The sequence below is a fragment of the Panulirus ornatus genome, chromosome 19 (genome assembly GCF_036320965.1).
Source record: "Panulirus ornatus isolate Po-2019 chromosome 19, ASM3632096v1, whole genome shotgun sequence".
Classification (NCBI taxonomy): domain Eukaryota; kingdom Metazoa; phylum Arthropoda; class Malacostraca; order Decapoda; family Palinuridae; genus Panulirus; species Panulirus ornatus.
Genome location: NC_092242.1, coordinates 55228050 through 55255452, shown reverse-complemented (window position 1 = coordinate 55255452; position 27403 = coordinate 55228050). Strand labels below are relative to the sequence as shown.

The 27403-nt window shown below is 40.6% G+C and overlaps 1 protein-coding gene across 9 annotated transcripts in view; it reads right to left on the bottom strand.

Annotated features, from left to right (window-relative positions):
• The window catches only part of rdgB (retinal degeneration B), a 485210-nt gene that overhangs the window by 110151 nt on the left and 347656 nt on the right, over positions 1–27403 (bottom strand). For 5 of the 9 annotated variants that reach the window (XM_071673895.1, XM_071673896.1, XM_071673892.1 and 2 more), the window contains 2 exons: positions 18781–18943; positions 2135–2179 (listed from right to left, as the gene is read on the bottom strand). In XM_071673895.1, coding sequence (XP_071529996.1) covers positions 2135–2179; positions 18781–18943 — 208 coding nt within the window. The remainder of the gene's footprint in view (positions 1–2134; positions 2180–18780; positions 18944–27403) is intronic. The other 4 variants (XM_071673888.1, XM_071673894.1, XM_071673889.1 and 1 more) reach the window with 1 other exon arrangement.

Below are 27403 nucleotides of genomic sequence, written 5' to 3'. Positions count from 1 at the left end.
ATACCTTGGAAGGACATAGTTTTAAAAAACTGACAAAACTGGAAATAAATTAGACCTCTTTACAGCAGTTGTCATTATAAAAATAAGGACCTTTAAAGCAGAACAGACATTTCAGTTATATGAAATTTCAGAGGCTACCATTAAAAATCTTTGAAGAAATAGGATCTATCCATTTACCAGCTGTAAACTTATCAAAAAGGTGCAAAGTCCATCCTCCAAAGTTGTTTTTATATGAAAATCTAATAGCAATGATACAGAGAGAAGAATTCTGCGAATGCACTTTAAAAAAGAAATTTTTCAGTTTTGCATCACGATGTAGAATAATATTCAGTGAAGAGGTAAATTTTCTCCTACCTACCAGACTAAGCAACTGCTTAAAAAACCCACATTGTTCAGAGGAAACATATATGTATGGAATAATATCTGAGTTACTGTAGACTTTGACATTCATGAAGACATTTTCGGGGCCATTATTGAATGTGAATGGGAATTCCTTTTTAAATACGTTACAGATCTTACTACCAAATCTGGAAGAATGTCCGTAAAAGTATTGGTTACAATTTCACTATAATGATACGCGTCCTAACCTTTATGTAATAATTCTCTACTGTTACATCAAAGAATCCCAAGAAGATAGATTCAATAATGAAGACCTGCCCACTTCTAGGACCTTAAACCAACCTTTTTCAGCCAACAGCCAGTAACTCATAACAACAAACCTTGAAACAATGATTGACTGCAAAAAATGCCCTGCATGAATAATCAAAGGTGACTTGTAGTACAGTCTAAAGCGTATCATATGACAAAATTGATGTGTACATAACTTCAGAGTATGCAATATGAAAATTTAGTAAAATGAATCTAAATTCCTATGATGCCAGATATCTGTTAAGTTGTTTGAATGTTAAATAAATTCACATTTTACTGCCCTATACAGTGATGTGCAATTATTTACATATATCTATATTGATTCATAATAATCAAATCATAATCATCATATGGTAAATTTTCCATTAAAGCCTAACATTTACACTTTTCCCTAACATACAGCATGCAGAGCCTTCTTCAAGTGCTATTGCCAATGTTCATCTCAAGTCATATATACCTATTCCAATGCATCTCTCTTTGATACTGTGCACTCTTTCAATCATCTTTTTCATTGAATTTTCTCATGGTACAGTATCTCTCTTATTTCTAATCCCCTATATCCAACTCGAAGGATTTATCTCTACTGTCATATGAAAATTTAAGCTTGAGTGACGGCCACAATGACCCATGCTTAAAATTCCAACTGAGATGTCACTTCCTCAGTTATGTTTATATGACCAAGCGTTACTGGACTTCATCTGCTTGTGGTTATGCTGAGAGTGAAAAGTTATCTTTAGCTAGGTTGTGTTATTGGAATATAATCTCATCAAAGAACTTCTCATTCCCAAGGAGTCAGCTCTTTCTCTGCTACAGTCTGCAATGTAGCCTTCAAGCTGAATGAATCACTTGAGATGGGGTTCTGGGGTTATGTGATAATATTCAATAACATTGTTTACATGACCTGGGATGATTTCTTTTATTCTAATTCATTTTCAACAAAGTCTTAAAATATTCAGCAGACATTGCCATTCATCGCAGTAATGCTGAATCAGAACATAACAGAAAAAAGGACATTCATTAAGATTGGTCCATGCCAAAATGAGGATTTCTTACATCAAGCAAATGATATACAGAGGCAAATTTTGGGATGAACCTCTGGTGGCTCCCTAAAAGGCAGAACATTTACACTATACATAAGGAACTATGTTCTAAAACTGGTAAAGTTGCTATATATTTATTTATAATTTTACATGAATTTATATGATGGTATTAAATACACAAGAACATAAGTTAGGTAATAGTCAGCAAAAAGAAACTAGGATTATCAGGTAAGTCCAGAATACTCTGAGTAACCCGTCACTTAAGACATTACTAATATGAAACTATGCAAAACTTATCAATAAGTACTTCTTCACAAAATACTGAAAATAAAAGCAGAAAAGTAAAGCTCATGAAGACTGAATCACAAAAGGTGTTACAAGCTTATGCATCTTATGCAAGCATTACCCTAAAAACACTGTAGCTAGTTACTACTGCATTCACTTACACCTCTCCTCCTGTGTGTCTTGAAGATGACGACCTGCGTTGCGGACTAGGAATATAAGAATTATATTTTATGTTGCTTTTATAAACACATTAGATTTTACTTAAATACATTCAGTATTGTAAATCTAATATAATCATCTAATATCAATTCCTTTTCCTTTCAAACAGCATTTACCTAGTGAGAAAGGGAAATGAGAAAGCCCTGCTCCCTTTAGGATAATAAAAAGGCAATATCCCAATAATATTTTGTGGTTTACTTAGTATCTTCTCTTAGAGACAAGATCACTTTAATGTGAATAGTTAATTACCACTGTCTCCTATGTTGTTGAGACATCAAAGCAGATCATGATGTAGTCATGTAAATACCTAAAGCATAATTCCCACCCCTTATTCTTCCAAACAAGGTAGAAATAGTTGATGCTCATCACATTTGTGCTTCTCCAGGCTTCGATGTACGTCAGTCCTTCTCATCTAAAAATAATTTCCTCTACTAAGTGCTTATTTTGGGTATGAGGGGAAAATAATGAGTAGGTATGTTTCCTTCACGTAAACTAGTATACATTTAGAAAAATCCATATGATACTGGTTTGCTTACTCTGATGGACTTAAATTCACCCCCCCCCCCTTTTTGTCTCTCTCTCTCTCTCTCTCTCTCTCTCTCTCTCTCTCTCTCTCTCTCTCTCTCTCTCTCTCTCAGGATATTTTCAAACAAGAAGTCATATGGAAGATAATTCTTTTTCTTTTTAATGTTTTCAGTAAGAGGTGTGAGGTGGTTTAATCAAGTAAGTAATGAAAGGGTAAGAGAGATGTGTGGTAATAAAAAGAGTGTGGTTATGAGAGCAGAAGAGGGTGTGTTGAAATGGTGTGGACATATGGAGAGAATGAGTGAGGAAAAATCGACGGAATATAGTGTCAGAGGTGGAGGGAACAAGAAGTGGGAAACCAAACTGGAGGTGGAAGTTTGGAGTGAAAAAATTTTGAGCAATCGGGGCCTGAACATACAGGAGGGTGAGAGGGGTACAAGGAATAGAGTGAATTGGAACGATGTGGTATACCAGGGTCGACGTGCTGTCAATGGACTGAGCCAGGGCATATGAAGCATCTAGAGTAAACCATGAAAAGGTCCTGAAGATGGAGCTGTGATTTTGGTGCATTACACATGACAGCTAGAGACTGAGTGTGAATGAATGTGGCCTTTTTTTGTCTGTTTTCCTGACGCTAACTCACTGAAGCTGGGGTAGCATTGCTGTTTCTTGTGGGGTGGGGCTGCTACAGGAATAGATGAAGGCAAGCAAGTATGACTATATACATGTACATGGATGTGGAAAGGGAGCTGTGGTTTCAGTGCATTATTACATGACAGCTAGAGACTGAGTGTGAACGAATGGGGCCTTTTTTGTCTTCCTAGCGCTACCTCGTGCACATGAGGGGGGAGGGGGTTGTTATTTTATGTGTGGCGGGGTGGCGATGGGAATGAATAAAGGCAGACAGTATGAATTATGTACATGTGTATATATGTATATGTCTGTGTGTATATAAATGTATACATTGAGATGTATAGGTATGTATATTTGCGTGTGTGGACGTGTATGTATATACATGTGTATGTGGGTGGGTTGGGCCTTGCGCTACCTCACTAACGCGGGAGACAGCGACAAAGCAAAATAAACAAATAAATAATAATATATATATATATACATATATATATATATATATATATATATATATATATATATATATATATATATATATATATATATATATATATCTCTTCTTTCTTTCATACTATTCGCCATTTCCTGCATTAGCGAGGTAGCGATATATATATATATATATATATATATATATATATATATATATATATATATATATATATATATATATATATATATATATATATATATTTTTTTTTATTATACTTTGTCGCTGTCTCCCGCGTTTGCGAGGTAGCGCAAGGAAACAGACGAAAGAAATGGCCCAACCCACCCCCATACACATGTATATACATACGTCCACACACGCAAATATACATACCTACACAGCTTTCCATGGTTTACCCCAGACGCTTCACATGCCTTGATTCAATCCACTGACAGCACGTCAATCCCGGTATACCACATCGCTCCAATTCACTCTATTCCTTGCCCTCCTTTCACCCTCCTGCATGTTCAGGCCCCGATCACACAAAATCTTTTTCACTCCATCCTTCCACCTCCAATTTGGTCTCCCTCTTCTCCTTGTTCCCTCCACCTCCGACACATATATCCTCTTGGTCAATCTTTCCTCACTCATCCTCTCCATGTGCCCAAACCACTTCAAAACACCCTCTTCTGCTCTCTCAACCACGCTCTTTTTATTTCCACACATCTCTCTTACCCTTACGTTACTCACTCGATCAAACCACCTCACACCACACATTGTCCTCAAACATCTCATTTCCAGCACATCCATCCTCCTGCGCACAACTCTATCCATAGCCCACGCCTCGCAACCATACAACATTGTTGGAACCACTATTCCTTCAAACATACCCATTTTTGCTTTCCGAGATAATGTTCTCGACTTTCACACATTCTTCAAGGCCCCCAGAATTTTCGCCCCCTCCCCCACCCTATGATCCACTTCCGCTTCCATGGTTCATCCGCTGCCAGATCCACTCCCAGATATCTAAAACACTTCACTTCCTCCAGTTTTTCTCCATTCAAACTCACCTCCCAATTGACTTGACCCTCAACCCTACTGTACCTAATAACCTTGCTCTTATTCACATTTACTCTTAACTTTCTTCTTCCACACACTTTACCAAACTCAGTCACCAGCTTCTGCAGTTTCTCACATGAATCAGCCACCAGCGCTGTATCATCAGCAAACAACAACTGACTCACTTCCCAAGCTCTCTCATCCCCAACAGACTTCATACTTGCCCCTCTTTCCAAAACTCTTGCATTTACCTCCCTAACAACCCCATCCATAAACAAATTAAACAACCATGGAGACATCACACACCCCTGCCGCAAACCTACATTCACTGAGAACCAATCACTTTCCTCTCTTCCTACACGTACACATGCCTTACATCCTCGATAAAAACTTTTCACTGCTTCTAACAACTTTCCTCCCACACCATATATTCTTAATACCTTCCACAGAGCATCTCTATCAACTCTATCATATGCCTTCTCCAGATCCATAAATGCTACATACAAATCCATTTGCTTTTCTAAGTATTTCTCACATACATTCTTCAAAGCAAACACCTGATCCACACATCCTCTACCACTTCTGAAACCACACTGCTCTTCCCCAATCTGATGCTCTGTACATGCCTTCACCCTCTCAATCAATACCCTCCCATATAATTTACCAGGAATACTCAACAAACTTATACCTCTGTAATTTGAGCACTCACTCTTATCCCCTTTGCCTTTGTACAATGGCACTATGCACGCATTCCGCCAATCCTCAGGCACCTCACCATGAGTCATACATACATTAAATAACCTTACCAACCAGTCAACAATACAGTCACCCCATTTTTTAATAAATTCCACTGCAATACCATCCAAACCTGCTGCCTTGCCGGCTTTCATCTTCCGCAAAGCTTTCACTACCTCTTCTCTGTTTACCAAATCATTTTCCCTAACCCTCTCACTTTGCACACCACCTCGACCAAAACACCCTATATCTGCCACTCTATCATCAAACACATTCAACAAACCTTCAAAATACTCACTCCATCTCCTTCTCACATCACCACTACTTGTTTTCACCTCCCCATTTGTGCCCTTCACTGAAGTTCCCATTTGCTCCCTTGTCTTACGCACTTTATTTACCTCCTTCCTGAACATCTTTTTATTCTCCCTAAAATTTAATGATACTCTCTCACCCCAACTCTCATTTGCCCTTTTTTTCACCTCTTGCACCTTTCTCTTGACCTCCTGTCTCTTTCTTTTATACATCTCCCACTCAATTGCATTTTTTCCCTGCAAAAATCGTCCAAATGCCTCTCTCTTCTCTTTCACTAATACTCTTACTTCTTCATCCCACCACTCACTACCCTTTCTAATCAACCCACCTCCCACTCTTCTCATGCCACAAGCATCTTTTGCGCAATCCATCACTGATTCCCTAAATACATCCCATTCCTCCCCCACTCCCCTTACTTCCATTGTTCTCACCTTTTTCCATTCTGTACTCAGTCTCTCCTGGTACTTCCTCACACAGGTCTCCTTCTCAAGCTCACTTACTCTCACCATCCTCTTCACCCCAACATTCACTCTTCTTTTCTGAAAACCCATACAAATCTTCACCTTAGCCTCCACAAGATAATGATCAGACATCCCTCCAGTTGCACCTCTCAGCACATTAACATCCAAAAGTCTCTCTTTCGCACGCCTGTCAATTAACACGTAATCCAATAACGCTCTCTGGCCATCTCTCCTACTTACATAAGTATACTTATGTATATCTCGCTTTTTAAACCAGGTATTCCCAATCATCAGTCCTTTTTCAGCACATAAATCAACAAGCTCTTCACCATTTCCATTTGCAACACTGAACACCCCATGTATACCAATTATTCCCTCAACTGCCACATTACTCACCTTTGCATTCAAATCACCCATCACTATAACCCGGTCTCGTGCATCAAAACCACTAACACACTCATTCAGCTGCTCCCAAAACACTTGCCTCTCTTGATCTTTCTTCTCATGCCCAGGTGCATATGCACCAATAATCACCCACCTCTCTCCATCAACTTTCAGTTTTACCCATATTAATCAAGAATTTACTTTCTTACACTCTATCACATACTCCCACAACTCCTGTTTCAGGAGTATTGCTACTCCTTCCCTTGCTCTTGTCCTCTCACTAACCCCTGACTTTACTCCCCAGACATACCCAAACCACTCTTCCCCTTTACCCTTGAGCTTCGTTTCACTCAGAGCCAAAACATCCAGGTTCCTTTCCTCAAACATACTACCTATCTCTCCTTTTTTCACATCTTGGTTACATCCACACACATTTAGGCGTTATATATATATATATATATATTAGGTACAGTAGGGTTGAGGGTCAAGTCAATTGGGAGGTGAGTTTGAATGGAGAAAAACTGGAGGAAGTGAAGTGCTTTAGATATCTGGGAGTGGATCTGGCAGCGGATGGAACCATGGAAGCGGAAGTGGATCATAGGGTGGGGGAGGGGGCGAAAATTCTGGGGGCCTTGAAGAATGTGTGGAAGTCGAGAACATTATCTCGGAAAGCAAAAATGGGTATGTTTGAAGGAATAGTGGTTCCAACAATGTTGTATGGTTGCGAGGCGTGGGCTATGGATAGAGTTGTGCGCAGGAGGATGGAGGTGCTGGAAATGAGATGTTTGAGGACAATGAGTGGTGTGAGGTGGTTTGATCGAGTGAGTAACGTAAGGGTAAGAGAGATGTGTGGAAATAAAAAGAGCGTGGTTGAGAGAGCAGAAGAGGGTGTTTTGAAGTGGTTTGGGCACATGGAGAGAATGAGTGAGGAAAGATTGACCAAGAGGATATATGTGTCGGAGGTGGAGGGAAGGAGGAGAAGAGGGAGACCAAATTGGAGGTGGAAAGATGGAGTGGAAAAGATTTTGTGTGATCGGGGCCTGAACATGCAGGAGGGTGAAAGGAGGGCAAGGAATAGAGTGAATTGGAGCGATGTGGTATACCGGGGTTGACGTGCTGTCAGTGGATTGAATCAAGGCATGTGAAGCGTCTGGGGTAAACCATGGAAAGCTGTGTAGGTATGTATATTTGCGTGTGTATATATTATTCCTGGGGATACGGGAGAAAGAATACTTCCCACGTATTCCCTGCGTGTCGTAGAAGGCAACTAAAAGGAAAGGGAGCGGGGGGCTGGAAATCCTCCCCTCTCATTTTCTCTTTAATTTTCCAAAAGAAGGAACAGAGAAGGGGGCCAGGTGAGCATATATATATATATATATATATATTTTTTTTTTTTTTCTATACTTTGTCGCTGTCTCCCGCGTTTGCGAGGTAGCGCAACCATACAACATTGTTGGAACCACTATTCCTTCAAACATACCCATTTTTGCTTTCCGAGATAATGTTCTCGACTTCCACACATTTTTCAAGGCTCCCAAAATTTTCGCCCCCTCCCCCACCCTATGATCCACTTCCGCTTCCATGGTTCCATCCGCTGACAGATCCACTCCCAGATATCTAAAACACTTCACTTCCTCTAGTTTTTCTCCATTCAAACTCACCTCCCAATTGACTTGACCCTCACCCCTACTGTACCTAATAACCTTGCTCTTATTCACATTTACTCTTAACTTTCTTCTTCCACACACTTTACCAAACTCAGTCACCAGCTTCTGCAGTTTCTCACATGAATCAGCCACCAGCGCTGTATCATCAGCGAACAACAACTGACTCACTTCCCAAGCTCTCTCATCCCCAACAGACTTCATACTTGCCCCTCTTTCCAGGACTCTTGCATTTACCTCCCTAACAACCCCATCCATAAACAAATTAAACAACCATGGAGACATCACACACCCCTGCCGCAAACCTACATTCACTGAGAACCAATCACTTTCCTCTCTTCCTACACGTACACATGCCTTACATCCTCGATAAAAACTTTTCACTGCTTCTAACAACTTGCCTCCCACACCATATATTCTTAATACCTTCCACAGAGCATCTCTATCAACTCTATCATATGCCTTCTCCAGATCCATAAATGCTACATACAAATCCATTTGCTTTTCTAAGTATTTCTCACATACATATATTCTTTTTTTTCATACTATTCGCCATTTCCCGCGATAGCGAGGTAGCGTTAAGAACAGAGGACTGGGCCTTCAAGGAAATACCCTCACCTGGCCCCCTTCTCTGTTCCTTCTTTTGGAAAAAAAAAAAAAAAAAAAGAAAAAAAAAAAAAAACTATTCGCCATTTCCCGTGTCAGCGAGGTAGCGTTAAGAACAGAGAACTGGGCCTTTGAGGGAATATCCTCACCTGGCCCCCTTCTCTGTTCCTTCTTTTGGAAAATTACAAAAAATAATGAGAGGGGAGGATTTCCAGCCCCCCGCTCCCTCCCCTTTTAGTCGCCTTCTACGACACGCAGGGAATACATGGGAAGTATTCTTTCTCCCCTATCCCCAGGGATAATATAAATATATTTATTTTTTTTTTTTTTTTTTGCTTTGTCGCTGTCTCCCGCGTTTGCGAGGTAGCGCAAGGAAACAGACGAAAGAAATGGCCCAACCCACCCCCATACACATGCCTTGATTCAATCCACTGACAGCACGTCAACCCCGGTATACCACATCGCTCCAATTCACTCTATTCTTTGCCCTCCTTTCACCCTCCTGCATGTTCAGGCCCCGATCACACAAAATCTTTTTCACTCCATCTTTCCACCTCCAATTTGGTCTCCCTCTTCTCCTCGTTCCCTCCACCTCCGACACATATATCCTCTTGGTCAATCTTTCCTCACTCATTCTCTCCATGTGACTAAACCATTTCAAAACACCCTCTTCTGCCCTCTCAACCACGCTCTTTTTATTTCCACACATCTCTCTTACCCTTACGTTACTTACTTGATCAAACCACCTCACATATATATATATATATATATATATATATATATATATATATCTTTTTTTTGCTTTGTCGCAGTCTCCCGCGTTTGCGAGGTAGCGCAAGGAAACAGACGAAAGAAATGGCCCAACCCACCCCCATACACATGTATATACATACGTCCACACACGCAAATATACATACCTACACAGCTTTCCATGGTTTACCCCAGACGCTTCACATGCCCCGATTCAATCCACTGACAGCACGTCAACCCCGGTATACCACATAGATCCAATTCACTCTATTCCTTGCCCTCCTTTCACCCTCCTGCATGTTCAGGCCCCGATCACACAAAATCTTTTTCACTCCATCTTTCCACCTCCAATTTGGTCTCCCTCTTCTCCTCGTTCCCTCCACCTCCGACACATATATCCTCTTGGTCAATCTTTCCTCACTCATTCTCTCCATGTGCCCAAACCATTTCAAAACAACCTCTTCTGCTCTCTCAACCACGCTCTTTTTATTTCCACACATCTCTCTTACCCTTACTCGATTCGTTACTTACTCGATCAAACCACCTCACACCACACATTGTCCTCAAACATCTCATTTCCAGCACATCCATCCTCCTGCACACAACTCTATCCATAGCCCACGCCTCGCAACCATACAACATTGTTGGAACCACTATTCCTTCAAACATACCCATTTTTGCTTTCCGAGATAATGTTCTCGACTTCCACACATTCTTCAAGGCTCCCAGAATTTTCGCCCCCTCCCCCACCCTATGATCCACTTCCGCTTCCATGGTTCCATCCGCTGCCAGATCCACTCCCAGATATCTAAAACACTTCACTTCCTCCAGTTTTTCTCCATTCAAACTCACCTCCCAATTGACTTGACCCTCAACCCTACTGTACCTAATAACCTTGCTCTTATTCACATTTACTCTTAACTTTCTTCTTTCACACACTTTACCAAACTCAGTCACCAGCTTCTGCAGTTTCTCACATGAATCAGCCACCAGCACTGTATCATCAGCGAACAACAACTGACTCACTTCCCAAGCTCTCTCATCCCCAACAGACTTCATACTTGCCCCTCTTTCCAAAACTCTTGCATTCACAACATAAAAATAATAATAATAATAATAATAATAATAATAATAATAATAATAATAATAATAATAATAATTATAGTCTGTGTTTTGTAACAAAATGGTCACCAGATTTGATATCAGCACCATATGTTTGCAGATAATGTCAATTACAACAATTCTGGTAGTTCCCTCTTCTTACTCACTAGCTTTTCACCCTCATGAATCAGAGGCTCATTTCTTTATACTCTTCCACACATTCCCACAACTTCAGCAGCAGTACTAACCCTTCTGTAGCTCTCACACTCACACTAACACCTGAATTCATCCGAGACACTCCCAAATCATTCTTCCCCCTGCTCGCAGTGGCATCACAGGAAAGAGGTCCAGAGGGGTTCCATATGCAGCAACCTCCAGCTTATGCTCAAGAAGGGTGTGAGTAATGTGGCAGATGAGGGTATAATTGGTGTACATTTGGTGTTCAGTATTGTAAATGGAAATGATGAAGAGCTGGTGGATTTGTGTGCTGAAAAAGGACTGGTGATTGGGAATACCTGGTTTAAAAAGAGAGATATACATAAGTATACATATGTGAGTAGGAGAGACAGCCAGAGGGCATTATTGGATTACATGTTAATTGATAGGAGTGTGAAAGAGAGGCTTTCGGATGTTAACATGCTGAGAGGGACAGCTGGAGGGATGTCTGATCGTTATCTTGTGGAGGCAAAGGTGAAGTTTAGTAGAAGTTTTCAGAAAAGAAGAAAGAATGTTGGGGAAAAGAGAGTGGTGAGAGTGGTGCAGACTGGAAAAAGGTGAGAACAAATGACGTAAAGGGAGTAGGGGAGGAATGGGATGTACTCAGGGAAGCAGTGATGGCTTGTGCAAAAGATGCATGTGGCATGAGAAAGGTGGGAGGTGGGCAGATTAGAAAGGGTAGTGAGTGGTGGGATAAAGAAGTAAGATTATTAGTAAAAGAGAAGAGAAAGGTGTTTGGAGGATTTTTACAGGGAAGTAGTGCAAATGACTGGGATATGTATAGAAGAAAGCGGCAGGAGGTCAAGAGAAAGGTGCAAGGGGTAAAAAAAAAAAAAAGAGGCAAGTGAGAGTTGGGGTGAGAGAGTATCATTAAATTTTAGGGAGAATAAAAAAATGATTTGGAGGGAGGTAAATAAATTGTGTAAGACAAGAAAACAAATGGGAACATCAGTGAAGGGGGCAAATGGGGAGGAAATAACAAGTAGTGATGACATGAGGAGATGGAGTGAATATTTTGAAGGTTTGTTGAATGTGTTTGATGACAGAGTAGCAGATATAGGGTCCTATGGTCAGGGTGGTGTGCGAAGTGAGAGGATCAGGAGGAATGGTATGGTAAAGAGAGAAGAGGTAGTGAAAGCTTTGCAGAAGATGAAAGCCAGCAAGGCAGTGGGTTTGGATAGTATTGCAGTGGAATTCATTGAAAAAGGGGGTGACTATGTTGTTGATTGGTTGGTAAGGATATTCAATGTATGCATGGTTCATGGTGAAGTGCCTGAGGATTGGAGGAATGCATGCATAGTGCCACTGTACAAAGGCAAAGGGAAGGTGAATGTTCAAATCACAGAGGCATTAGTTTGTTGAGTACACCTGGGAAATTATATGAGAGGGTAAAGGCATGCACAGGGCATCAGACTGGGGAAGAGCAGTGTGATTTCAGATGCAGTAGAGGAAGTGTGGATCAGGTGTTTGCTTTGAAGAATATGTGAGAAATATTTAGAAAAACAAATGGATTTGTATGTAGCATTTGTGGATTAGAAGGCATATGATAGGGTTGACAGAGATGCTTTGTGGAAGGTTTTAAGAGTAAATGGTGTGGGAGCTAAGTTGCTAGAAGCAGTGAAAAGTTTTTACCAAGGATGTAAGGCATGTGTACGAGTAGGAAGAGAGAAAAGTGATTGGTTCTCAGTGAATGTCGGTTTGCGGCAGGGGTGCATGATGTCTCCATGGTTGTTTAATTTGCTTCTTGATGGGGTGGTTAGGGAGGTGAATGCAAGAGTTTTGGAGAGAGGGGCAAGTATGCAATCTGTGCTGGATGAGAGGGCTTGGGAGAGTAGTCAGTTGTTGTTCCCTAATGATACAGTGCTGGTGGCTGATTCAGATGAGACACTGCAGAAGTTGGTGACTGAGTTTGGTAAAGTGTGTGAAAGAAGAAAGCTGAGAGTAAATGTGAATAAGAACAAGGTTATTAGGTTGAATAGGGTTAAGGAACAAGTTAATTGGGAGGTAAGTTTGACTGGAGAAAAATTAGAGGAAGTGAAGTGTTTTTAGATATCTGGGAGTGGACTTAGCAGCAAATAGAACCATGGAAGTGGAAGTGAATCACAGTGTGAGGGAGGGAGCAAAAGTTCTGGAAGCATCGAAGGATGTGTGGAAGGCGAGAACGTTATCTTGGAGAGCAAAAATGGGTTATGCTTGAAGGAATAGTGATTCCAAGGTTCCAAGCACTTGTGAGGAATGGGCTGTAGATAGGGTTGTTCGGAGGAGGGTGCATGTGTTGGAAATGAGGTGTTTGGAACAATATGTGGTGTGACGTGGTTTGATCAAGTAAGTAGTGAAAGAGTACGAGAGATGTGTGGTAATAAAAAGAGTGTGGTTGAGAGAGCAGAAGAGGGTGTGTTGGAATGGTTTGGACACATGGAGGGAATGAGTGAGGAAAGATTGACCAAGAGGATATATGTGTCAGAGGTGGAGGGAAAAAGGAGAACCGAGAGACCAAATGGGAGGTGAAAGGATGGACTGAAAAAGATTTTGAGTGATTGGGGCCTGAACATAAAGGAGGGTGAAAGGCGTGTAACAAATAGAGAGAATTGGAACGATGTGGTATACCGAGGTCAATGTGCTGTCAATGGATTGAACCAGGGCATGTGAAGCATCTGGGGTAAACCATGGAAAGGTATGTGGGGCCTGAATGTGAAAAGGGAGCTGTGGTTTCAGTGCATTACATATGAAATCTAGAGACTGAGTGTGAACGAATGTAGCTTTTTGTCTGTTCCTGGTGCTGCCTCGCTGGAAGAGAAAGAGAGAGAGAGAGAGAGAGAGAGAGAGAGAGAGAGAGTGGGGGGAATGCTATTTTGTGTGTGGCAGGGTGGCGACAGGAATGGATGAAAGCAGCAAGTATGGATATGTATATGTATATGTATGTATATGTCTGTGTATATGTATGTATACGTTGAAATGTATATGTATGTATATGTGCATGTGTGGATGTTGATGTATATACATGTGTATGTGGGTGGGTTGGGCCATTCCTTGTCTGTTTCCTTGCACTACCTCGCTAATGCGGGAGAAGGCGGTTAAGTAAAATAATAATAGATAGATAGATAGACAGATAGATAGATAGATAGATAGATAGATAGATAGATAGATAGTTAGATAGATAAGACAGATAGATAGAAATCTTAAGGTGCAGCAGATGAATTATATATACAGAGGACACTAAGAAATTCTTTTTCTTGTCTAAATCTCCTATCAGTAAGTGTTCAAAAGGTTCAGCATGTTTAGAGCCTTTGTGTTGTTGTTTTTGGTGTGAATAGCAAGAGTCCTATGTGATGTGTAGTAAGACTGGAGGTTTGTTGAATGGGAATGGTTAACCATTCAGAGTGAGAGGAGGGTGCAGGTTAGATTCAAGTCAGTCTGAGGTTAGGAGGATGACAGTAGATTTCTATGGAGATGCACTCACTCTGTCTGTGGTGAGCTAGCATTCTAACCGTGTGATGTAATATTGCATGTTTGTTGTAACTTAAGTTGTAATTGGGCTCACTGATCCTACTACTAGACATCAGTTTTTATGAATGTGTTGAGAACACAGTGTAAATGGCTAGTAATTGTTGAAGGAAATAAAAGGAACAAATGGCTAGCAATTGTTGAAGAACGTGAAAAATACATAATTCATAATCATCTTAATAGGAAAGTGTAAGTGTGGGTTAAGATGTGATAAACTGATAAAAAAAGGTAATATAGCTGATTAAAACTGATTCACCAAGCATGAAGTACCAATATCAAGGTAACCTAGTTCCCAGAGTCAGGGACCTTCCACTTCCTCCTCCAACAATCCCTGATTGTTATCATACTTTTTTAAAAGCTTGTGGAGTAAATTTTACACATATATGGGGTAAACCATGGAAAGCTGTGTAGGTATGTATATTTGCGTGTGTGGACGTATGTATATACATGTGTATGGGGGTGGGTTGGGGCATTTCTTTCGTCTGTTTCCTTGCGCTACCTCGCAAACGCGGGATACAGCAAAAAAGAAAAAAAAAAAAAAAATTATATATATATATATATATATATATATATATATATATATATATATATATATATATATATATATATATATATATGTTGATATGTATACAAGTTTGTTGAGTATTCCTGGTAAATTATATGGGAGGGTATTGATTGAGAGGGTGAAGGCATGTACAGAGCATCAGATTGGGGAAGAGCAGTGTGGTTTCAGAAGTGGTAGAGGATGTGTGGATCAGGTGTTTGCTTTGAAGAATGTATGTGAGAAATACTTAGAAAAGCAAATGGATTTGTATGTAGCATTTATGGATCTGGAGAAGGCATATGATAGAGTTGATAGAGATGCTCTGTGGAAGGTATTAAGAATATATGGTGTGGGAGGCAAGTTGTTAGAAGCAGTGAAAAGTTTTTATCGAGGATGTAAGGCATGTGTACGTGTAGGAAGAGAGGAAAGTGATTGGTTCTCAGTGAATGTAGGTTTGCGGCAGGGGTGTGTGATGTCTCCATGGTTGTTTAATTTGTTTATGGATAGGGTTGTTAGGGAGGTGAATGCAAGAGTTTTGGAAAGAGGGGCAAGTATGAAGTCTGTTGGGGATGAGAGAGCTTGGGAAGTGAGTCAGTTGTTGTTCGCTGATGATACAGCGCTGGTGGCTGATTCATGTGAGAAACTGCAGAAGGTGGTGACTGAGTTTGGTAAAGTGTGTGAAAGAAGAAAGTTAAGAGTAAATGTTAATAAGAGCAAGGTTATTAGGTACAGTAGGGTTGAGGGTCAAGTCAATTGGGAGGTGAGTTTGAATGGAGAAAAACTGGAGGAAGTGAAGTGTTTTAGATATCTGGGAGTGGATCTGGCAGCGGATGGAACCATGGAAGCGGAAGTGGATCATAGGGTGGGGGAGGGGGCGAAAATTCTGGGAGCCTTGAAGAATGTGTGGAAGTCGAGAACATTATCTCGGAAAGCAAAAATGGGTATGTTTGAAGGAATAGTGGTTCCAACAATGTTGTATGGTTGCGAGGCGTGGGCTATGGATAGAGTTGTGCGCAGGATGATGGCTGTGCTGGAAATGAGATGTTTGAGGACAATGTGTGGTGTGAGGTGGTTTGATCGAGTAAGCAACGTAAGGGTAAGAGAGATGTGTGGAAATAAAAAGAGCGTGGTTGAGAGAGCAGAAGAGGGTGTTTTGAAATGGTTTGGACACATGGAGAGAATGAGTGAGGAAAGATTGACCAAGAGGATATATGTGTCGGAGGTGGAGGGAACGAGGAGAAGAGGGAGACCAAATTGGAGGTGGAAAGATGGAGTGAAAAAGATTTTGTGTGATCGGGGCCTGAACATGCAGGAGGGTGAAAGGAGGGCAAGGAATAGAGTGAATTGGAGCGATGTGGTATACCGGGGTTGACGTGCTGTCAGTGGATTGAATCGGGGCATGTGAAGCGTCTGGGGTAAACCATGGAAAGCTGTGTAGGTATGTATATTTGCGTGTGTGGACGTATGTATATACATGTGTATGGGGGTGGGTTGGGCCATTTCTTTCGTCTGTTTCCTTGCGCTACCTCGCAAACGCGGGAGACAGCGACAAAGCAAAAAAAAAAAAAAAAATCTAATCTCATTTCATGAATATACTTCAAGACAGAATTGCTTTACTGAATGGTAAACAGAAATCCTTAACAATTCATAAAATGCTGAAAATTCATTTTACCTTAAGCATCTACTGTTAAGATCAATCTGAGATAATTTGTTAATTAGTTAAAGATGAATTAGGTGCTCTACTGATACCAAAAAGTACAAGAAAATAATTCTGTCATGTTTTCCTTTATTCAAGTCTGCAAATTACAGAAAACAACATACTTCTACATTGCTCAAACTTCTCTTGCCCAGTTTGTCATATGATGCCTTTGTTTTCCTAGATATCTTCTCACCAGCTGACAAGGAACTTACTGAAACTGTTGGTGTTCTTGCATGTCATTGTGAAGGGGATGATCCAATTTCCCAAGATATAATCCAAAAACAAAACTGAAGGTAAATGATACTACTAGTCTAATTAGTGTGTAACAAGTCAAACAAATAATAATACAATTTGGTTGTCAACTTGCAATCTTCTCTAGTCAGTAAGTCGAAGTACTTCTCTGAGGAGTTTGGGAGGGGCTGCTGAATATAGAAAACTCTTCATAAAGGCCATATTTGGAATTGCAATCCTTGTGTTAATTGATACTTTATCCATAATGAAGATAATCCTGACAGTAATGTTATAAGGATATTATCAATGACAGGAAAAAAAGCTGATGTTGAAGTCAGTCTGTCACTGCCACAGGGGTAATATTTCCCCTACATCATCATCATAAGTTAAGGTTATTCTTTTTCATGATGGTACCATCTTAGTAACATTACTGATAGGATTCTGTTAATTATCAATAAATCATGAAATGGTGCTCAGTATGAAGGGATACCCTTTTCTGATCTTTGAAAGTAAATAAAAACATGAATTAAACAAAGCTGCCAACCCCATCAAAAAAAATGTTGAATATTTAGCAAATTTCAATCCAGTTAATAATTTCATTCACATAAATTTTTGCTTCTTTGTGGTTAATCATTGATACAATACTTTTAATTACCGCAAAATGCATTTCTAGGTTACATTCTTGCATCATGGCACTCCAAATGAAGCAAAAAAAGGTATAGTGCTGACACTTAAAATACACCCGAAATACCCTAATTGATTTGGTGGAGAGTTTGCTGCCTCCTCGAATCTAGCATATATACAACAGACATCTCTAGGTCTAGTATTATTGTACAAAGGCTCTATTCAGAAACGGTCTCCACAAAATTAGTAAGTACACTTTATTCTAATCCAGTAGAACTGAAAATAGAGGTAAATTCAGGGAATCATCAGGAATGCCTTCACATTTTTCTAATACACTCTTATGTATGATATGAACATAAATGCTGTACATGCCTTTTTCTTGGAAAGCATCCCCCACATAACTGGGGAGACATGTGAGATAGAACTATTCATACCACATGTGTGTAAAATGCCACAATACTTGTGAACTAAATAAGAATAATCCATATGAAAATTGCATGAAATCAAAAAATTTATATTGCCCAACTTTTCTGGATTACTGATGTCTGAAATTCTGATGTCTAGATGTTGAGGTACCTGTAAATCAAAGTATTTCTGTGTCACCTTCAGATGGTGAAAGTGATAATACTTTATTTACCTTAGATTCTAAAAGAGAAAAAATTCATATCACTCTGTTGTAGGGAACAAAATCTCTATGTAGCACATTAAATATCAAAACTGTAGAAGCAAAGTGTGAAAATAAAGAAAAATTTGAAAATAAACAAAAAAGTACACAAATAAAGAAAGTAAATAATCCATTTGATGTTCCCAATGCAAAAACAAGTACCTAGCCAAAGTCTCTAGTCATCTGCATACAAGCAAATTAAAAAAAAGAAATAGCAACAAATTACGTTAACAAATCCTTTGAAATAAATCTGAGAAAATTAAAGGGGATGGACACGTACACATTATCAGAAGTACTTGAACTGGTCTAGAAAAAGACCTATTTTTAGGAAAAAAAATCATAAATAATTAACATAATAACTAATATGTGACTGTGTTTGCCCATATTTCTTATGAATAAGATAATTCTAATACAAACAACATAATTTCTTCCATTATCTGAAAATTCCTTACCTAGATGAAGAAGATCTTCGGCGAGGAAAAGGTGCAGAGAGATGTCTGGCATAATGGTAATCAGAATCTGAGACAGAGCGACAATGGGGCAGTTCAGTGTTGTGTGCGCCATCACTGCTAACTGATTTTCGATATATCTTTGTATTTTCACCAATTTCCTCACCTAACATGGAGATATGAATAAATGTTTAGTCTTTGTATCGACCATTAAGTTCAAATACTTATAATCATTAATAAACTGTACCCAGGGATATTCAATTTGAGGGTAAATTTTCATTAACTATCTATCTAACTGTCCATTATTTTTACTTCATTCCCAGTCCAATATGGTGAATCAGATACATACAGCATACAATATCACTCAGGCACATCCTCAACATCCTTAAATTTTCTCCTTTAAAAACCAAATCAATTTGTCCGGTAAGAACAATATCTCCACACATACCACGTCCATGCACAATATGATTTCACTGTATCTGATCCCAGTTATTTCACTAACATATTGATCTGAAATATCCCTAGTCCAAATCAACTATCTCACTACATCTCTCCATCTCTTTTATGGTCAACCTCTCCTCCTTATACTTTCTACTGTACTGCTATATATATATATATATATATATATATATATATATATATATATATATATATATAAGACAAGGGAGCAAATGGGAACTTCAGTGAAGGGCACAAATGGGGAGGTGATAACAAGTAGTGATGATGTGAGAAGGAGATGGAGTGAGTATTTTGAAGGTTTGTTGAATGTGTTTGATGATAGAGTGGCAGATATAGGGTGTTTTGGTCAAGGTGGTGTGCAAAGTGAGAGGGTTAGGGAAAATGATTTGGTAAACAGAGAAGAGGTAGTAAAAGCTTTGCGGAAGATGAAAGCCGGCAAGGCAGCAGGTTTGGATGGTATTGCAGTGGAATTTATTAAAAAATGGGGTGACTGTATTATTGACTGGTTGGTAAGGTTATTTAATGTATGTATGACTCATGTTGAGGTGCCTGAGGATTGGCGGAATGCGTGCATAGTGCCATTGTACAAAGGCAAAGGGGATAAGAGTGAGTGCTCAAATTTCAGAGGTATAAGTTTGTTGAGTATTCCTGGTAAATTATATGGGAGGGTATTGATTGAGAGGGTGAAGGCATGTACAGAGCATCAGATTGGGGAAGAGCAGTGTGGTTTCAGAAGTGGTAGAGGATGTGTGGATCAGGTGTTTGCTTTGAAGAATGTATGTGAGAAATACTTAGAAAAGCAAATGGATTTGTATGTAGCATTTATGGATCTGGATAAGGCATATGATAGAGTTGATAGAGATGCTCTGTGGAAGGTATTAAGAATATATGGTGTGGGAGGCAAGTTGTTAGAAGCAGTGAAAAGTTTTTATCGAGGATGTAAGGCATGTGTACGTGTAGGAAGAGAGGAAAGTGATTGGTTCTCAGTGAATGTAGGTTTGCGGCAGGGGTGTGTAATGTCTCCATGGTTGTTTAATTTGTTTATGGATGGGGTTGTTAGGGAGGTGAATGCAAGAGTTTTGGAAAGAGGGGCAAGTATGAAGTCTGTTGGGGATGAGAGAGCTTGGGAAGTGAGTCAGTTGTTGTTCGCTGATGATACAGCGCTGGTGGCCGATTCATGTGAGAAACTGCAGAAGCTGGTGACTGAGTTTGGTAAAGTGTGTGAAAGAAGAAAGTTAAGAGTAAATGTGAATAAGAGCAAGGTTATTAGGTACAGTAGGGTTGAGGGTCAAGTCAATTGGGAGGTAAGTTTGAATGGAGAAAAACTGGAGGAAGTGAAGTGTTTTAGATATCTGGGAGTGGATCTGGCAGCGGATGGAACCATGGAAGCGGAAGTGGATCATAGGGTGGGGGAGGGGGCGAAAATCCTGGGAGCCTTGAAGAATGTGTGGAAGTCGAGAACATTATCTCGGAAAGCAAAAATGGGTATGTTTGAAGGAATAGTGGTTCCAACAATGTTGTATGGTTGCGAGGCGTGGACTATGGATAGAGTTGTGCGCAGGAGGGTGGATGTGCTGGAAATGAGATGTTTGAGGACAATGTGTGGTGTGTGGTGGTTTGATCGAGTAAGTAACGTAAGGGTAAGAGAGATGTGCGGAAATAAAAAGAGCGTGGTTGAGAGAGCAGAAGAGGGTGTTTTGAAATGGTTTGGGCACATGGAGAGAATGAGTGAGGAAAGATTGACCAAGAGGATATATGTGTCGGAGGTGGAGGGAACGAGGAGAAGTGGGAGACCAAATTGGAGGTGGAAAGATGGAGTGAAAAAGATTTTGTGTGATCGGGGCCTGAACATGCAGGAGGGTGAAAGGAGGGCAAGGAATAATGTGAATGGGATCGATGTGGTATACCGGGGTTGGCGTGCTGTCAGTGGATTGAATCAGGGCATGTGAAGCGTCTGGGGTAAACCATGGAAAGCTGTGTAGGTATGTATATTTGCGTGTGTGGACGTGTATGTATGTACAGGTGTATGACGGTGGGTTGGGCCATTTCTTTCGTCTGTTTCCTTGCGCTACCTCGCAAACGCGGGAGACAGCGACAAAGCAAAAATATATATATATATATATATATATATATATATATATATATATATATATATATATATATATATATATATATATTATCCCTGGGGATAGGGGTGAAAGAATACTTCCCACGTATTCCCTGCGTGTCATAGAAGGCGACTAAAAGGGGAGGGAGCGGTGGGGCTGGAAATCCTCCCCTCTCATTATTTTTTTTTTCTTTTTTTAATTTTCCAAAAGAAGGAACAGAGAAGGGGTCCAGGTGAGGATATTCCCTCAAAGGTCCAGTCCTCTGTTCTTAACGCCACCTCGCTAACGCGGGAAATAGCAAATAATTTGAAAAAAAAAAAATATATATATATATATACATATATATATCTTTTTCTTTTAAACTATTCGCCATTTCCCGCATTAGCGAGGTAGCGTTAAGAACAGAGGACTGGGCCTTTTTTGGAATATCCTCACCTGGCCCCCTCTGTTCCTTCTTTTGGAAAATTAAAAAAAAAAAAACGAGAGGGGAGGATTTCCAGCCCCCCGCTCCCTCCCCTTTTAGTCGCCTTCTACGACACGCAGGGAATACGTGGGAAGTATTCTTAATCCCCTATCCCCAGGGATAATATATATATATATATATATATATATATATATATATATATATATATATATATATATATATATATACATATATATATATATATTTTTTTTTTGCTTTGTCGCTGTCTCCCGCGTTTGCGAGGTAGCGCAAGGAAACAGACGAAAGAAATGACCCAACCCATCCCCATACACATGTATATACATACGTCCACACACGCAAATATACATACCTACACAGCTTTCCATGGTTTACCCCAGACGCTTCACATACCTTGATTCAATCCACTGACAGCACGTCAGCCCCGGTATACCACATCGCTCCAATTCACTCTATTCCTTGCCCTCCTTTCACCCTCCTGCATGTTCAGGCCCCAATCACACAAAATCTTTTTCACTCCATCTTTCCACCTCCAATTTGGTCTCCCTCTTCTCCTCGTTCCCTCCACCTCCGACACATATTACCTCTTGGTCAATCTTTCCTCACTCATTCTCTCCATGTGACCAAACCATTTCAAAACACCCTCTTCTGCTCTCACAACCACGCTCTTTTTATTTCCACACATCTCTCTTACCCTTACGTTACTTACTCGATCAAACCACCTCACACCACACATTGTCCTCAAACATCTCATTTCCAGCACATCCATCCTCCTGCGCACAACTCTATCCATAGTCCACGCCTCGCAACCATACAACATTGTTGGAACCACTATTCCTTCAAACATACCCATTTTTGCTTTCCGAGATAATGTTCTCGACTTCCACACATTCTTCAAGGCTCCCAGAATTTTCGCCCCCTCCCCCACCCTATGATCCACTTCCGCTTCCATGGTTCCATCCGCTGCCAGATCCACTCCCAGATATCTAAAACACTTCACTTCCTCCAGTTTTTCTCCATTCAAACTCACCTCCCAATTGACTTGACCCTCAACCCTACTGTACCTAATAACCTTGCTCTTATTCACATTTACTCTCAACTTTCTTCTTTCACACACTTTACCAAACTCAGTCACCAGCTTCTGCAGTTTCTCACATGAATCAGCCACCAGCGCTGTATCATCAGCAAACAACAACTGACTCACTTCCCAAGCTCTCTCATCCACAACAGACTTCATACTTGCCCCTCTTTCCAAAACTCTTGCATTCACCTCCCTAACAACCCCATCCATAAACAAATTAAACAACCATGGAGACATCACACACCCCTGCCGCAAACCTACATTCACTGAGAACCAATCACTTTCCTCTCTTCCTACACGTACACATGCCTTACATCCTCGATAAAAACTTTTCACTGCTTCTAACAACTTGCCTCCCACACCATATATTCTTAATACCTTCCACAGAGCATCTCTATCAACTCTATCATATGCCTTATCCAGATCCATAAATGCTACATACAAATCCATTTGCTTTTCTAAGTATTTCTCACATACATTCTTCAAAGCAAACACCTGATCCACACATCCTCTACCACTTCTGAAACCACACTGCTCTTCCCCAATCTGATGCTCTGTACATGCCTTCACCCTCTCAATCAATACCCTCCCATATAATTTGCCAGGAATACTCAACAAACTTATACCTCTGTAATTTGAGCACTCACTCTTATCCCCTTTGCCTTTGTACAATGGCACTATGCACGCATTCCGCCAATCCTCAGGCACCTCACCATGAGTCATACATACATTAAATAACCTTACCAACCAGTCAACAATACAGTCACCCCCTTTTTTAATAAATTCCACTGCAATACCATCCAAACCTGCTGCCTTGCCGGCTTTCATCTTCCGCAAAGCTTTTACTACCTCTTCTCTGTTTACCAAATCATTTTCCCTAACCCTCGCACTTTGCACACCACCTCGACCAAAACACCCTATATCTGCCACTCTATCATCAAACACATTCAACAAACCTTCAAAATACTCACTCCATCTCCTTCTCACATCACCACTACTTGTTATCACCTCCCCATTTGCGCCCTTCACTGAAGTTCCCATTTGCTCCCTTGTCTTACGCACTTTATTTACCTCCTTCCAGAACATCTTTTTATTCTCCCTAAAATTTAATGATACTCTCTCACCCCAACTCTCATTTGCCCTTTTTTTCACCTCTTCCATCTTTCTCTTGACCTCCTGTCTCTTTCTTTTATACGTCTCCCACTCAATTTCATTTTTTCCCTGCAAAAATCGTCCAAATGCCTCTCTCTTCTCTTTCACTAATACTCTTACTTCTTCATCCCACCACTCACTACCCTTTCTAATCAACCCACCTCCCACTCTTCTCATGCAACAAGCATCTTTTGCGCAATCCATCACTGATTCCCTAAATACATCCCTAAATACATCCCATTCCTCCCCCACTCCCCTTACTTTTATTATTTTGCTTTGTTGCTGTCTCCCGCGTTAGCGAGGTAGCGCAAGGAAACAGATGAAAGAAAAGACCCAACCCAACCACATACATGTATATACGTACATGTCCACACACGCAAATATGCATACCTATACATCTCAATGTACACATATATATATACACACACAGACATATACATATACACATATGTACATAATTCATGCTGTCTGTCTTTATTTATTCCCATCGCCACCTCGCCACACATGGAATAATAACCCCCTCCCCCCTCATGTGCACGAGGTAGCGCTAGGAAAAGACAACAAAGGCCCCATTCATTCACACTCAGTCTCTAGCTGTCATGTAATAATGCACCGAAACCACAGCTCCCTTTCCACATCCAGGTCCCACACAACTTTCCATGGTTTACCCCAAATGCTTCACATGCCCTGGTTCAATCCATTGACAGCACATTGACCCCGGTATACCACATCGTTCCAATTCACTCTATTCCTTGCCCGCCTTTCACCCTCCTGCATGTTCAGGCCCCCATCACTCACAATCTTTTTCACTCCATCTTTCCACCTCCAATTTGGTCTCCCACTTCTTGTTCCCTCCACCTCTGGCACATATATCCTCTTGGTCAATCTTTCCTTACTCATTCTCTCCATGTGCCCAAACCATTTCAAAACACCCTCTTCTGCTCTATCAACCATACTCTTTTTATTTCCACACATCTCTCTTACCCTTACATTACTTACTCGGTCAAACCACCTCACACCACACATTGTCCTCAAACATCTCATTTCCAGCACATCCACCCTCCTGCGCACAACTCTATCCATAGCCCACACCTCGCAACCATACAACATTGTTGGAACCACTATTCCTTCAAACATACCCATTTTTGCTTTCCGAGATAATGTTCTCGACTTCCACACATTCTTCAAGGCTCCCAGGATTTTCGCCCCCTCCCACACCCTATGATTCACTTCCGCTTCCATGGTTCCATCCGCTCCCAGATCCACTCCCAGATATCTAAAACACTTTACTTTCTTCAGTTTTTCTCCATTCAAACTTACCTCCCAATTGACTTGACCCTCAACCCTACTGTACCTAATAACCTTGCTCTTATTCCCACTTACTCTTAACTTTCTTCTTTCACACACTTTAACAAACTCAGTCACCAGCTTCTGCAGTTTCTCACATGAATCAGCCTCCAGCGCTGTATCATCAGCAAACAACAACTGACTCACTTCCCAAGCTCTCTCATCCACAACAGACTGCATACTTGCCCCTCTTTCCAAAACTCTTGCATTCACCTCCCTAACAACCCCATCCATAAACAAATTAAACAACTATGGAGACATCACACACCCCTGCCACAAACCTACATTCACTGAGAACCAATCACTTTCCTCTCTTCCTACACGTACACATGCCTTACATCCTCGATAAAAACTTTTCACTGCTTCTAACAACTTGCCTCCCACATCATGTATTCTTAATACCTCCCACAGAGCATCTCTATCAACTCTATCATTTGCCTTCTCCAGATCCATAAATGCTACATACAAATCCATTTGCTTTTCTAAGTATTTTTCACATACATTCTTCAAAGCAAACACCTGATCCACACATCCTCTACCACTTCTGAAACCACACTGCTCTTCCCCAGTCTGATGCTCTGTACATGCCTTCACCCTCTCAATCAATACCCTCCCATACACTTTACCAGGAATACTCAACAAACTTATACCTCTGTAATTTGAGCACTCACTTTTATCCCCTTTGCCTTTGTACAATGGCACTATGCACGCATTCCGCCAATCCTCAGGCACCTCACCATGAGTCATACATACCTTACCAACCAGTCAACAATACAGTTGCCCCCTTTTTTTATAAATTCCACTGTAATACCATCCAAACCCGCTGCCTTGCTGGCTTTCATCTTCTGCAAAGCTTTTACTACCTCTTCTCTGTTTACCAAATCATTCTCCCTAACCCTCTCACTTTGCACACCACCTCGACCAAAACACCCTATATCTGCCACTCTATCATCAAGCACATTCAACAAACCTTCAAAATACTCACTCCATCTCCTTCTCACATCACCACTACTTGTTATCACCTCCCCATTAGCACCCTTCACTGATGTTCCCATTTGTTCCCTTGTCTTATGCACTTTATTTACCTCCTTTCAAAACAACTTTTTATTCTTCCTAAAATTTAATGATACTCTCTCACCCCAACTCTCATTTGCTCTCTTTTTCACCTCTTGCACCTTTCTCTTGACCTCCTGCCTCTTTCTTTTATACATCTCCCACTCATTTGCATTATTTCTCTGCAAAAATCGTCCAAATGCCTCTCTCTTCTCTTTCACTAATAATCTTACTTCTTCATCCCACCACTCACTACCCTTTCTAATCTGCCCACCTCCCACACTTCTCATGCCACAAGCATCTTTTGAGCAAGCCATCACTGCTTCCCTAAATACATCCCATTCCTACCCCACTCCCCTTACATCCTTTGTTCTCACCTTTTTCCATTCTGTACTCAGTCTTTCCTGGTACTTCTTCACACAAATGTCCTTCCCAAGCTCACTTACTCTCACCACTCTCTTAACCCCCAACATTCTTCTTTTCTAAAAACCTCTACAAATCTTCACCTTCCCCTCCACAAGATAATGATCAGACATCCCTCCAGCTGCACCTCACAGCACCTTAACATCCAGAAGGCTCTCTTTCAAATGCCTATCAATTAACACGTAATCCAATAACGCTCTCTGACCATCTCTCCTACTTACATACGTATACTTACGTATATCTCTCTTTTTAAACCAGGTATTCCCAATCGCCAGTCCTTTTTCAGCACATAAATCTACAAGCTCTTCACAATTTCCATTTACAACACTGAACACCCCATGTACATCAATCATTCCCTCAACTGCCACATTACTCACCTTTGCATTCAAATCACCTATCACTATAACCCAGTCTCATGCATCAAAACTACTAACACACTCACTCAGCTGCTCCCAAAACGCTTGCCTCTCATGATCTTTCTTCTCATGCCCAGGTGCTTATGCACCAATAATCACCCATCTCTCTCCATCCACTTTCAGTTTTACCCATATCAATCTACAG